This window comes from Trachinotus anak, unplaced genomic scaffold, assembly GCF_046630095.1.
Source record: "Trachinotus anak isolate AG129_WGS33_773 ecotype Australia unplaced genomic scaffold, CSIRO_AGI_Tana_v1 ptg000007l, whole genome shotgun sequence".
NCBI lineage: Eukaryota > Metazoa > Chordata > Actinopteri > Carangiformes > Carangidae > Trachinotus > Trachinotus anak.
In genome coordinates this window covers 10,442,707-10,457,816 of record NW_027273858.1, presented here as the reverse complement: position 1 = coordinate 10,457,816, position 15,110 = coordinate 10,442,707, and the positions used below count along the sequence as shown (strand labels likewise).

The following is a 15,110-nucleotide window of genomic DNA, read 5'->3' as shown; positions in this document are numbered from 1 at the left end:
AGCATCCCTGATGTCATCGTGAACCAGGTAAAGACCCCACTTAAAAGAAATATGTCTAAAACCTGTTTTTTATTTTTCTTGTCTGCAATCAAAACTCCACACAAGAGAGCTTTGATATGGGATGATACATCATGAACATTTTTCAGTATGCTGTGGGCAAGGTTCTTCAGTACAGCTCAACAGGTTGTCAAGGAGAAGCTGATGCTGTCAGTGGGCTGATGCGTGATTTTCTTTCCGCCAGGAGCTCCATCACTACAGTGTACATAGAGGTTTTGCCACCCAACAACCAGAGCCCCCCACGCTTCCCTCTCCTCACCTACAGCTTGGAAGTCAGTGAGGCCATGAGAATAGGAGCTATTCTGCTCAATCTGCAGGTGAGTCACCAACCCACAAATGCACATCCTCACACGAGGCATGTGCAATTTAATGAGCGTTTTGGTATGATGCTGCAGTTCTCAACCTGATGAAATCTTTAGCACATCATTGAATTTTGTTGCAGTTTTAGGCAACACAATCGAAACATTTTTACCTCCACCAAGGAGGTTATATTTTCATACATGTCTTTTTATTTGTCAGCAGGATTATGCAAGTACTGAATTGATTTGCACCAAACTTGGTGGAGGGATGGGACATGGGCCAGGAAAGAACCCATTAAACTTTGGGGCAGATCCAAATCATTTACTAAAAATCAGAATTTGTTTTCTTTGAAGTGCGTTGTTTGTTGCTTGTCATTGGCTTTGGGCATCTGTGCTCTTTAAGTGCACTTTTGTTTTTCTTTGTCTCTCACAGTTTCCTCCCCAACACATAGTCTGCTCACTTTCACTGCACTCCAGCATTCTTGTTGTTGAGCTATCATATCTCATAGCCTTTAGCTCTCATGGTACTATATGACCTTCACACTGCTGCTTTTTTTTTTTTTTTTCTCCAGGCCACAGACAGAGAAAATGACCCGATCACATACAAAATTGTGAGTGGGGATTCCCAGAAGGTCTTCAACCTCTCAGAAACGTAAGTCCAGACATTGCTCAGGTACTCATATCGTTTGGTGTGAATATTGTTGTCTGTATATATGGCATGCCACACATCTCACCCAGTCCATTAGGAGCACCAGATGCAAAATTGTTTGAAGCTTGCAGTCCAACTAACATAACAAGCCCGTGGCAAACTGTTCTGCAGGGACACTTGTCAAACACTAATATTAGTTTGAGAGTTTATTGAAGATTTTGACCAGCAAGACAACGATTTTGTGTACAGTAGCTGGTTTATGAAAAACCTTTATTGAGCTTATGATCTGAGAGAATGGATAACTGAAAGTCTTTGATAAACAACTCAGCTCAGACAACTCGGCCATGAATGTCTTTGATAAGCTTTTGTGTTCCACGTTCTCCTCTCAAGTTCAAAAGTAGCAATATATGGATAGACAGTGTTTCCTTCATTTTGATGACCACATAAGAGTCAGACAAACCAGGCAGGGGCTATCATCATTAGCCTCCCACTGATGATATAGATTGGCAGAACAAGTGATGATGATGGGGAAGAAGGAATGAGAGGAGTAGGGATGTGCAGTCATGATGATAGTGAGTAGTAGCTGTTCTGACTTGCCAATTATTGGTTTTGGGTGATTCATTAGCCAATATATGACTTTGTTTATGAACACTGGTGCCGGCTGTTGGCTTCATCAAGAATACCACTGAAGCAAGCTGAAAAGCACATCTAGTTACACTCACTAGCTGCCTCGGCCATTTGTGACCATGATACCGATGTTCTAGTCAAGTAACTTTTATGTTCTTATATCCCAGGATCACAAATTTACCTGAATGTGATTTACATTCTGTGTAGAATGCAACCTTTGAATAAGAAAAAGCTCAAATTCCTCGAAAGGGACATAGAAGAATCCCTCATCCACAAAAGGTAAAGATGCATTGGATGCCATAGACTGAAAAAACAGTAAAATAACATAAGGTAATAGTAAAAATATTGGGAAAATTAGTACAAACATTGGAAGACTATGGATCTGGAAAAATTTCAAGCAACTTCAAGGGACAGCCAAAGACAAGTTAGAGCGGCTTAGTCAAATATATGGAACCAGTCCAGTGTTTTTAAACGGATTAATAAAATTACTATAGGAGTAAATGTATGTTAGAATAGAGGTCTGTTGTGTTGTGATCGCTTACTATTTGCAAGACACTATATCGCTGAGTGGTATGATAAGGTGAAACACAACTTCCTCTCATATATCAACAGAATATCATTAACTGTCAAGTGTGTATTACAAAATAAAAGAGACATGAATTTTTACCATGTCGGGGCATTTAGGTCAGAGCTAACAGAAGCTGGTAGGCAGAGCTGGCTTGTAACTCAGAGGTACTCTATGGAAATAATTACATGGAATTAAATTTTATTTGATGGCTGGAGTTTGCTTCAGCTCACGCCCTCTCTCCTCCTTCTCTCTGGCTCTGACCTCATCTCAGCCTTTCTACCATCTGAGAGAAGCCAGGACATAAAAGACAAAATATTTCTGGGGATGAAAAGGCACATAAACATGTTGCCTTACCTCTCATAATCTACATCGGCATTTAAAAATCCCACCTCACTCAATTACTACTTGGGAGCAAAGAAAAGGGATAAAATATTAAAGTGGTCTGTGGTTTTTACCTTCCCTTAAATAAGCAAACAAATGTGGAGAGAAGTGGCATGGGGAGACTGAAAATGCAGGACCATGCCAGACACGTTTCTCACTAATTGATTAAAGCCTCTTTTGTCTGCATCCTCAGGCTCCCAGCTATGCAAGGACAAGCTGTGTTGCAGCACTATATCCCTTCCTTTTGTTTACTCTTAATCTGCTCCACAGTGTTAAAATTGTTTGTTTTATGGAGGGATATGTACTTTATGGTTTCATAGTGGTACTGTAATGGTGAGCAAAAAAACATGGTCATACGATCAAACCAACAGGAGACTGCTATTGTTAGCATTGCCATTGTAATCTCTTAAACCAGATATGACAGAAAAACTTGCTGAAATAGATGCACACATTCTTCTTCAGTTCATTGTCTGCGTGGCAGACATATTACAATCACATCACAAGCTCTCAGCAGCCTAGCAATATAATAACTTCAAGCAGATGCTGATATAGCACACTATGAATCAAAGAATGGTTAGCTAGTATGTTGATGAGTGCGCAATACAGAGAGCCCTACTTCATGCTCTCATTTTTCAACCTTTCAGAAATCCAGTGTGATTCAGTGAAGAGATTTTTTTGTATTGCTGCATGTTCAGAATCAGGCTACATATGGGGCTTGTTCAATCCAGCCATTATGAGTAATGAGCTCTCTGGTCTATAACTCCCTATAAATGGGGCAGGTTGCCCTGAGGGAGGTATGCTTCTGCTTCTCACCATTATGGTCGTGAGCAGGATGCACCGTTGAATCAGTGGCTGATATTCTGTCAGGCACCAGGCGTTATACACTATACAGAGCATTTAGTAATGACATAATAACCTGCAGCATCACAATTTAACACATCATAAACAAGTCTCCTGTATTTCAATCTGTTAAGATCTTCCATATATTATTACAGAAACTTTGAATGTTATGATCAGTGTCTGTTTGGATCTAAATGGATAAAACAAAATAGGTCCAGAACATAATCAAGTACTAGAAAGGTACAGCATGCCCCTCCTGATGAACCACTAAATATATGTTAGCAGGGCTAATGTATCTGCTGATAATAGCTTTTCTCAGATATATTGGTATTCATGTAACTGTCATCTAATGAGTAAGAAATGTTACAGAAATACCAAAGATATGTTTGAAATAATTTAGAAACAGTGTCTAATTACATAGTTTGTCCACCAGAGACATGACAAAAATGTTCCATTCAGTACATACTGTGTGGGTCAGAATTCTTTAAAATACCAAGTTAAGGAATCCTTTAATGAGTAACAGCCAGTATATCACTCTCAAATATAAATACATGAAGTCTGTCAGTACCAGATCAGCCTCGAGTCAGATCAGCTACATCAACTTTTTGTTGCACCTCAGTCACCAAAACCTAACCTAGAGGCAACGCCAACTTTGATACCTAAGCTTTTCTCCGTGCCTCCTTGTGGCCCTGTGCTCCAGTTTCTGGTGCGCTGTCTTGCTTCAAAGTGAAATCGAAAATTTAATTGAAAGAGTTCAGGAGAAGTTACCCTGTTTACTGTCCCCTGAAACCAAGCACTGATCTGTTGGCCAGAATCAGTTCTAAATAAAAACAGCTCAAAAGAGGTAATAAACAAATCCATGCCACAAATGTATCTGTAATTTCCTTTTGTGAGTTAGTTTATTTAAGTCTGCTTAAGTTATTCTGTAAAGTCTGAAATCTTCAAATGTGTAATTTAAGTCTTCTTTGAGTGAAAATTGAGTTACAAATGCATCCTGAGACACACACGCACCTGATCGAGCTAGTTTACCTCAGATAAAACATTCACGCCAAGCAGAATAAGAGATCAACTGTTGTTTTGACTGGGATGGATACCCTCTAACCTGCACCATTGTCACTCTGGTTGATACTGTGAGAGCATCATTTCTGACTGACAACATCTTTTCATTTGTTGCTGCTGCAGAGAGGAGGCAGGGCGCTATCACATGTGATCAGTGAACCTCTCAGACCTCGCTGCTCAAGTGTAGTTCAGCACTCCAGCTGTAGCCTGGAGTAAACTCCCCGGGCCAGTCTTAAGTGGCATTAATCATTCTAAGCTTTGTCATTATCACCATCAAGACCATCATCATTAACACTGCAATTATGACAATTATCACTGTAAATCTTCATTATCATATTCACATCAACGCTTCCTCTACCTTTAGCTTCATTGAGCACAGAGAGGGCTATGTATAAATAAGTGTGAGCACAGCAGTGAAGGATGGTGTGCTGCATTTTTATGGTGCTTTTAGAGAGCTGTGTTTGCCCTCTTGAACTGCCAACCATCACGTGTATTGGATCCAAAGCAATGTGTTCACTATAACTTGGGGCAAGTGGTTCAGTGAAACAGACAATGTTAATCGAGGTCTCTGTAATTTGCCTTTCAGATCTTAGGATGGGGCTCTACAGTTTGACAGTTATGGGCGGGAGAGGCAGGAAGAAAGTAGCGGCCAGGTTCTGCTTGGACTGTTTGGCCACAGGAGCTTTAAATTAGAAATGTGAAGGAGCAAGGGGGACAGCAGGGAAATGGGACGGGCATTCATCTAGCGGTGCGCTCAGATGCATCTCAGTCTTTCCTACCATTTGCGGTTCTGGCAGAGTCCAAGTGTGAGGAGGGGCTCAGCCTCCTGTTTTGTGTATGCTCTATGTGTGTGTGTGTGTGTGTGTGTGTGTGTGTGCGCGCGCGTGCGTGCGTGCGTGCGTGCGTGCGTGTGTGTGAGTCTGCACTTGCTCTCACATATCTTGTGCACCTGTGTGTGCAAACAAAGATAATTCAGCATTCTGCTTGGGAATGCATCCACGCTTTGTATTTGGAATGCCAGAGTGCCAAATTATACTATGTGAACGAGCAGGGGGGATGGGGTGGCACTGTGTCTGCTGCAGTCACTGGAAAGAAAACATGAATCTTTCTGTAGTCCATGTGCTTTGGGAGCAAGAGGCAGGCTACAGAGAGAGGAAGACAGAGTGGGAGCATTTAAAAGCCCACCTGCTCTTTGCCCAAAACCCCTCCTCCTCTATCAGCTATCGTGTTTTATAAATCTGTGTAATCTGGAAGTTAATAAACTCCGAGGTGCAGCCTTCTCCATCACCCTTTATCGCATCAGCAATAAAATATTCAAAAGTTTTGAACAAACCTCTTTAAATTAATGCTCTTTCTCCATTTAACCCAAACAAGAGATACTTGAATGATTGTAAACAAAGTTGTCTATTGTGCTCTCCTTTTCGTAAGTATCTTCTCTGACCCCTCTCTCTACAGGATTGGCCTTCTACTTCTGGGCAAGCCTCTGGACCGAGAGACCACTGATCAGTACCGTCTGATTGTCACAGCCTCTGACGGGAACCCTGGAGGGGTGAGACACAACCCACTTAAATAAACTACTGGCCTAATTTCCTCAGGGTCGACAGTCTTCAAACATTTTGAACACGTTAAGCACAAATAAGATCCTCTCATATAAGCGTATTAGCTCGGAAATTTGGCTCACTGAACCCAAGTGGTTCATTAGCCTGGAAAATCCAATGGTGCGTTCGAGCTCACAGAGTTTAATACCTTGGGATATTTTTCACAGATTCATAAGATTTGGGGTAGCACTAGGAGTCAGCAGCGCCACTTCTGTTTGCTAAACCAATGCAGCAGCAGAATAATAAAGGCTGCCCATGTAAGACCATGTACTGACAGATGTGGGTCTCAGATTTGGATGTGTGTAGAAATGTATGACTTTAATAACCATAGTGGGAGTTCTTCCCTGATTGATAAAGGCCATTGGAAGAAATGTCTGCTGTGAATACAACTGTGCAAGTGTTTTGTCATTTTTATCCACAGCACAGGTTTGTTCATCTGAAGTGATGTTCAGTCATTCCCTGTTATTTAAAGTGTCTGATTCTGAAATTGCTAAGACAATGGGCAATTAATACCCTGTGATAATATTAATTTCTTTCTTTCTGGCAAGTGATAATAGCTTATTTACAACTGCATGAGCACGGTATTTTGCACATTAAGTTTATTTAAAACTCACAAAGTTTGCCTGTTTCCTATTTTACATCTCACAAAAGTTTTTAAAAGGTATCAGAATAGTTTTGCCCTACAGATTTTGAACAGTTAAGTCATTGGCCTTGCCCAAGTGTAATAGCAAGAATAATAGCAAGTTCAAACTCAATACATGGATATAGCTGCAAACTAGTGGAAAGAAGCACTAGTGTTTTGTTATGCTATTGTTTTCTTTATATGCACACACACCTAGATAAAGAGCAACACTAGTTCTTAAAGGAGCACTACAGGGATTTAATACTGCACTTCTATAGAATTTGGTGACACAATTATTTCCAAATCTAAGTCTCTAATTTGTGACACAGGCTCTCTGCTAATATGTATATATATAACTTCATTTTGACAAAATCAGTGTTATTTTATCAGACTTGACAAACCTTCTCTAGAGCGACAGAGGAGCCTACACAACTGTTGTCACAGGCTGAGTTGTTCTAACTATCAGGTAAACTAATATTTAAGTGTAAAATCGGTTGAGTGCCCCTCTAAAAAGCAGATGTCCACACAACGCCATTACTCTGAGTAGTAGACTCTTTAGTTTGTACAGTCACAGATCTGTCTTTGTAACTTAGCCTAGAGAAACGGAAGACACTGTAACCGAAAGTGAATGCTGGCTCCTCCGTCTCCCACCGAGAGCTGATAATCATATAAACTGTCTTAATTTAATTAGACTTCACCTCGGTTGGCTCCGTTTTAACAGCTGTCTCTGTTCCAGGCTGAAGTGAAATGTGGTTCCTTTTTAAGATGCTGTGTCTGATAGGTAATGAACATTAGCTGATGAGCCGTCTCAGGAGTGATTGCCCCCTTCTCACCTGCACACGCATAAACACTTGGAACTACAGCTCCTTGTCATCTGTTGACAGACAGCTCTTGCTGGAGGAGGAGAGCTGTATAAGAAGCATGTGTGCGAAAGTAAAATTAGTATGAATCATTAGTTATCATTTATTCTTTGTTTTACCATTTATTTGTGTGATGAATGTGAAAAAAACACATTCTCAGGAGGCCCCCTTTTCCTTAGGATGAATGCGAATTTCTGTGTACATGTTTTATAGAGTTCACAGCTTGTGCATGGCTTGAGGGCTTTTCCAGTTAGTTGATATTATGTTGTTTCTGGGCAAGTGGCCAATCATGTCCTCTGGCTTCATCTTAAAGAAAACCATAAATTACGCTCGGTCCTTTGTTCAAAGAGATTCTCCACCTAGTTTCAAGGTTGTAAGGTACCTGTATGCAGTATACTTATTTTTTCTCAACCATCAGCATTTGGTGTGCATGTTCTGTGTTTGTCCAAACATGGAAACGTTCCGTCAGATGTGTGCTGCCAGCGTGTCCCCATATTCGTGCCACAGACAGAGACCAGTGTTACACAAAGGAGCAAATAAATAGACTGTAAGATGGGGCTTCACCTCACAGAGGGAGGCAGCCGCATGCTGGTGCCCCTTTGTCCTAACATTGATAGACAGATTGTACAAACTGACACCCTTTACCTCTATCGTGTGTGTGTGTGTGTGTGTGTGTGTGTGTGTGTGTGTGGCAAACCACTTGTCCACAGAGTAAATTACTGGCTGACTCGTGTGGGCTAAATGTCACAGCTCGGATGAAATGCTGTCACAACAGGAAGGAAGTGGAATAAAGGAGAGGGGTAAAGGGTTGTATGAGGGTGGAGGTGAGACGGAGTACTGACAGGAAGGCTGGAAACAGGGAAAGGATCAAAATAAGGAGGAGGAAGGAATGGAAAGCCACAGAGAGGAGGATGTGGACACAGGGGATTAAAATGTATAATTAGCCCAGAACTTTGGTAACCATGGCAACCTGACAAAAGGCGCAAAGCAGCGGGCCATCTCCCCCCGGTGCTACTCCTCTTTGAGTATGGTCAAATCTCTACACACAAACTTTTCCTCCTATTACTTGTTGAATTTTCAACTTTTCATCAACTCAAGCATAAAACAAATTCATCTGTGTGACCAATGCAAAATTTATATTCTCAATAGTACAAGCTGTGATCATAAGTGCCAAGCAGATGTGGATTTCAAAAACTTAACCTGAGATATGCGGATGAAGCTGTTCTTCTTGTCCTCATAGGAGCGAGTGCATGACTGATCATATCAGTCCCTGCAACATGACTCCTGGTCAGGATTGTGACTTGAAAGGCACATCACCATCGACTACCTCTGGATCTTACAGACACTGAAGACAGAAGACGAAACATCAGAGCTCCATCTATTTTGTGTTAAATAAATAATAGCAGCTCATTAATCACACTCATGGCCATGGAGGTAGAAGTTTCAGCTTTGATAAGAACTCCCACGCCATGATGGAGACGCTAATTGGCTTCAGGTCTTCTGTGAAATGAAAAATAAGCAGATCCCATCACCACACTGATGGTGCACTGCATCCTCTGGTGTCTTCAAGTTTTAGTAGTGAAATTGCAAAAGAGGCATGGAGTGTGATGGTTTATAGCCTGGGTTGCTGTGTCAGTTTGAGCTTGAGAAGACTGATTATGTACGTCTCAGAAGCTTAAACAAAGAAAACAACAATGATGAAGGGATTTCCAACAGACAGAGTGAGATGGTGACATTAATTAAGGCCATTTCCTTCATGACATGTGCCACCATTCACCAAGTTTGCCTGTTTCCTGTTTTACACCTCCCATCTCTCCTTTTGTACAGCTACTGTAGTTTGATTTATCAAAGTAGTTTTGCTCTACAGATTTTGAACAGTTTTTGAAGGCTTTGCTCAAGAATAAGAGCAACTTCCAATTCAGTGCACTGATACAGCTGCAAACTAGTGGAACTAGAGGCCACTTTCCCAAAAACAACGTAATATTAACCATTTGGAAAAACCACAGAGCCATGCATGAGGTGTGCACTTTATAAAACATATTCACAACATTGTATTCTCATCCTGAGGAAAAGGGGGCCTCCTGAGAACATCTAGAAAGCGTCTATGCATATTTATCACATTTATCACACAAAGTCTCATCTGCCAGGGAAACTTCAAACACCTGTCTTCTGGGGAAGTATTATTTCATGCAAGGGCCAACTCCTCCCATAAACCACCCATCCCTTCTCTGCCAAAGGAGACCATTTACACCATTATTTGCATACTGCTTTGCCCCAGTGCACTGAGAGATTGTAGATTGTGCATATTCAGCCATTTTTTAAGTTGATTTATAGTCGTGCTATAGGTGTGTGTACTGTGTCATTGTTTGAAGGTTAGCAGCAGTACAGTGCCATAGAGTGGCCCTGAACACTTCAGATGGTGCTGTAGGTGATCTGCCTTGCCCTGTGAGCTTTGAGATCAAACAAACACACATAAATACGCTTAACATTGCACAAAACAGATACAAGCATCATTTAATTTACAGTGAACGGCTTAAATATAGTGTATAACAATGACATCCTCTAATTCCATTAAAAAAACCATCATTTATACGAGTTTGTTAAGTAATTGGATTCCACATCATGACATGTTGAACCTTCACTGTGAAAGTAAAAGTGTGTAATCAGAGGGAGGAACATGCGATGGATCTGATTTTGTGCTTTCATGCCTCAGATACTATGTCACCCAATCTTATAACCTTGTGCAGTGTGGTCTAAATGACTTTCATCACCGCATTTGCACCAACAAGGATAGAGTTCAGTGCACCTAAAATTTTGAATAGATATGTATTATATGCAGAAACACAAAATATTTCTATCAGTGTTAAAAGTTCAGTTTCCCTCCAAAAGCAGAGATGTTCTTGTGCCTTTGCAAGCAAAGCAGTCGTGCTGCCATTCAGATTCCACATAATATCAGTATGATAATTTTGATCTGATGATGTCGCTAAATAAAAAGTCAGGAGATCAAGAGAGTTATTACACTTCATGCTGAGGCAGTTATAAAAATCTGTACCGATTTTGGTAATCCTTCCAACAGTTTCAAGACATTTCAATCCTATCCATCACAGTGAACCTCAGGGTGGCATCAGAGTAAGTGTCAGGGGTCTATCATCTGAGCACCGTGGATATCTGCTCCAAATTTAATGAAAATCTGTCCAAATAATTGTGAAGATATTTCACTAAAAAACAAAAAGTCCACCTCATATTGGTGCAAGACAAAATGTCAGAGGCTCACTAAAATCAGTACAATTCATCCTCTTCACAGTGTAGCTTACCACCTCTGCCAACCAGCAATGCTAGAATCTTTGTTGTCTGTGATGGTTTGGTTTTAAATGCCAGTTTCCTGGCATTTTCTGGCATTACCAGTTAATACGGTCTACTCTTGCATAACTACAGTAGATTTTTGTTCACCAGTATAAAAGAAAGGCTGGATATGTTTTTATGCATCACAAAAGCCAGTGGTCACACTCATAAAACACATACTAATCATTTTTGTTGTGAAATAGTATTTGTTTATCTTAGAGTAAAAAGCACTTCTTAAAATAATTTTTGTAGAGTTTTTAGCATGCAACCTTGCCTTTCAAATTACTACTTAAGCACAAAAGAATCTCATTTTCTAAAGTCATCACAAACATGAAAAGTTGGTCCCAAGTTTTAGTCGGATGATATTGTCCAAATTTTCTATTGTTTAAGCTGTATTTGAATACTCCATGTTAAAGAACACTAAGCAACACTGGTCTTTACTGTCTTCTTTGTTTTGTTTTTTTTTGTTTTTTTTTAGACATCCACTACCACTGTGAACATAGTCGTCACTGATGTCAACGATAATGATCCTGTGTTCAACCTCGCCACACCCACTAATTTTACTGTGCAAGAAGAACAGGCCAATTTGTTCGTAGGACAAGTCAGGGTAAGTGCATTGTTTCATAAGAATTGTCAATTTGTTTGTTTGTTTGTTGCTTTAAAAGGACAAAAAAATCCCCATCAGGCATCTAGATCACTTGTTCTCTCCACTGTTATCTGATATCTAGATGTTTTGTGCAGGACACAGCCATGACTGTCCCCCATTTTTCGTTGTTGTTGCCCATTCAAAAATTACCTCACATTTGCCATCATGATCAATCTTGTTGGACAGATTTGTCACCCAAAGCTGTTGACTGGCTTAGTTCAGCTCCACTGAACTGCCAGATTTTTCTAATTACTGTTGTAGATTAATTGGCCTGATGTTTGTCAGCGGATTAATCATGGAATAATGACTAGACACATCCTCTGTCAGTATGCACATACAGTGCACATCTACAAAGTGCCAGATGAGGCAGTAAAATCTAGTTGTCTCAGTTTTTTATTGCCTCCCTTTCTCCTACAGTTTCACATCCTGATTTTAAATCCTCACATTTCTTTCCAACTTGCTGTTTTGAAAAACTCAATATAGTTCAGAGTTAAGTTTCAAAACAGTGCACTAGGAGACATTTGGGGAGATTTGCAGGGGGGTTGGGGCACTGATACAATATGAGAGACTGTATCTTCAAATCATGGAACAAATTTTTGCCAAATTTTGTAGGTTGCCTCAGCCACTGTGCTTTGATGCAGGTCCACAATATCAGCAAAATAAGATAATTACAGTGTGAGATAATTAAAACACTATTTAGATAATAAATGAATGCAATCAATCTGATAATAACTTACCCCATCTAATTAGCATGTGCAGTAGATAGGGTAGTTTTTGATGTACGCTAATCAAATCTTGTACACGATATACGTCACAACACTTTCAGTATCTCTCAAAAGTATCTTCATTTCAGGTGGGTACAAACATGTTAGTGGTGTTAGACTTTTGGAAATTAAACACTTTAAATAGTTTTGTGATGACTTCAGAAACTCATCAAGCACATTTTGCTTGTACCATTTCAATTCCTTCAATTCAGGTCCTTGTAATTGCTTATGGAAACAAAAACATTGGCAAGTGTAAACAGGCACTCTGATATCAGTGACTTTCGTGAGCCTTCGAGATATATACTTTAGGCATCCCATTACATTTTTCAGGGGGTAATAAAATGGACTACCAGTAAATGTTACAAGTTTATGAACTGTGAAATAAGACAAAAGGACATATGAAGGAAGCTTGGTGTTTGCATGAGGTAAAGCTACCTCCACTCTCACTCCCAAGTGTTTCCTCAGAAATGCAGCCACCAGCTAGATTGGGGCTTAGCTCACACTGCCATCTTTCTTTCTCTCCATCCTGCCTCGCAAGGTTTTCTCAGCTGGCGCCTCGCCAACTTCAGCTGAGGTTGTGCCTTTCTGACTGAAAAGAAAAGTACATTAAAGTACTTAGCTCAACACAATCCTGCTCTCCATGCACATGCACATAGAGAGGCTACAGCTTAGCCTACTGTAGCTGATCAAGAGGGGATGAGAGCTTTTCCTTTTTTTTTTATATCAGTGAGGTTTCATAAAATCTCTATACTGTAGACACAAATGAGAGAAAATGATGGTCCAGTGATTCAATTATGTGATATATATATATATATATATATATATATATACCATGAATTGGACATGTAATTTTCACATTGTCATCACATTAGAAACTTTGCTGATGGTTGACTGTAGATACCCTTCTAATGACATACTTGTTTTGCTCCCTTTGAACAAAATCTGCAAGACAGTAGGAATGCTCACCATATCTATGCAGATGACACCAAGATTTTCTTTGCTCTTTCACCAAGTGACTATTTTCTTGTAGACTTAGTCAATGCTTAGAGCAAGTAAATACATAGATGTGAGTTCAGCTACATAAAAACAAAATACAGATGCTGTAATTTTGCATGTCAACAAGGAGGAAGGAAGCTATTCTTTGATGGAATTGGCTAAACACCAAGTTGGAAATCTTTGGCTAAAAAATGGCATAAAAACATTTCTGATATGCTTGAAGAATAAAAACCCAGTATGTGCCTTAGATCTTTAGGAAGCCATAATATAGTAGTGCCTAGAGAGAAAACCAAATGTGGTGAAGCTGTATTCAGCTTCAGTGCTGCACTAATATGAAAACTTTTTATATTCTTAAATTCTTCTCAATTTCATCTAAACTAAAAACTATATTTCCCTCTGCCCTTACACAATCAATTTACTACATTGCCTCAGCTCTATAACAGTGCACAATATATAATCCTTTTGTCTAATGTCCCTTTTATTTTTATTTGATTTATTGAAAAACTTCCTGTCCTTCCTTTCAAGGTCATTTTGAATTGCCGCTGTTAAAATGGTGCAATAGAAAAGGTTATGTCTTAATTAAACAAGAAATACTTAAGTTAAAAGGGTTATGGTTAGGTTATGGTTATGGTTAGGGTTAGGTTTAAGGTTAGGGTTACGGTTACATCATATTGGTGCAAAACATCACATTTCTTGAAATGCCAGAAGCTGGACACAGTGATCACAGCTGAAAACAAGATGCACACACCAAACCAGCAATAACACAATCGAATCACAGCCTGTTTCTTTTACTCCCTTTACAGCTTCTTTCTGGTTTGTGTCATTCACATAATCCTTTCATGGTGGAGAGACATTTTTTCTTATTTTTCATGCAAGGAGCACATACTGAATTGTGTTTCAAGAAAAGACCGTACCCTGCAGAGTGGGCTGTAACATAGATAACACAATTGTTGAAAGTCTTTCTCTAAGATTTTATTTATAGTTCAAGGTGCAAGGGAGATGGACTCATATGCTATAATGGCTCTGGGCTCTGACTTTAATAAATGACCCCATTTCAACAACAAAGATGTGGCATTTAGATTCTAAGTGCCTATGAGTATATATAATGTATGTAAGACAAAGCCCCTTTTTACATTTTCACATTTTCTTAACTCACACTTGCCCTCATTAATTAATCTGCAAGGTGCTCAGGCAGTCAAGAAAGATAAAATGTAGAAATATTATGGGAGAAGCATTATACCAAATGTTGCCTTGTTAACTAATAATAAGGTCTATCTAAGGTGAAAACAAAAGGATTGTATAGGGAGGGAGACACTGCTACTCAGATCTCTTCACACATTGGGCATCACTCTTGACATTGACGACTTTCCATACTCCATGTGCTGATGGTAAAAGAGAAGATGGAAAAGCAAAAAGCTGTGGAGCCAGCGCATCATCACTTAACGTGCGCCATTTAAGTATTTCTCTGTGTTTCATTATCCGTCCTGACAAATGCTCTCTAACTGCTAGCTCTCTTTCCGTGGGCCTCAATAACGTCTTGTGATGTGGAGATGTTTTTTTTTAAGAGCTTTGTGTGCAAGTGCATGTCTGTTACAAGTTCTTCTTACTGAGCAAATGCTGTCCTTATCAAAACAGTAGCCTACAGGTCACTGACACATGACATGCTAAGTCAAGTGGCAGATGAAGGACTGAATGAGATAAAGACGTTAAGCAACCGTACTATTTGTATCTCAATAATTTCACATTTAAATGTGGTGTTACTTTAAAATCCATTAATTTTTTTCCTGTAGTGCCTTGAATTT

General features: G+C 39.7%; 1 protein-coding gene across 3 annotated transcripts in view; it reads left to right on the top strand.

Moving 5' to 3' along the window:
• LOC139622812 (protocadherin-15-like) overlaps positions 1-15,110 on the top strand; it is a 195,914-nt gene that overhangs the window by 115,561 nt on the left and 65,243 nt on the right. For all 3 annotated transcript variants that reach the window (XM_071480421.1, XM_071480419.1, XM_071480420.1), the window contains 4 exons: positions 242-374; positions 929-1,008; positions 5,936-6,029; positions 11,381-11,509. In XM_071480421.1, the coding sequence (XP_071336522.1) occupies positions 242-374; positions 929-1,008; positions 5,936-6,029; positions 11,381-11,509 (436 nt within the window). The remainder of the gene's footprint in view (positions 1-241; positions 375-928; positions 1,009-5,935; positions 6,030-11,380; positions 11,510-15,110) is intronic.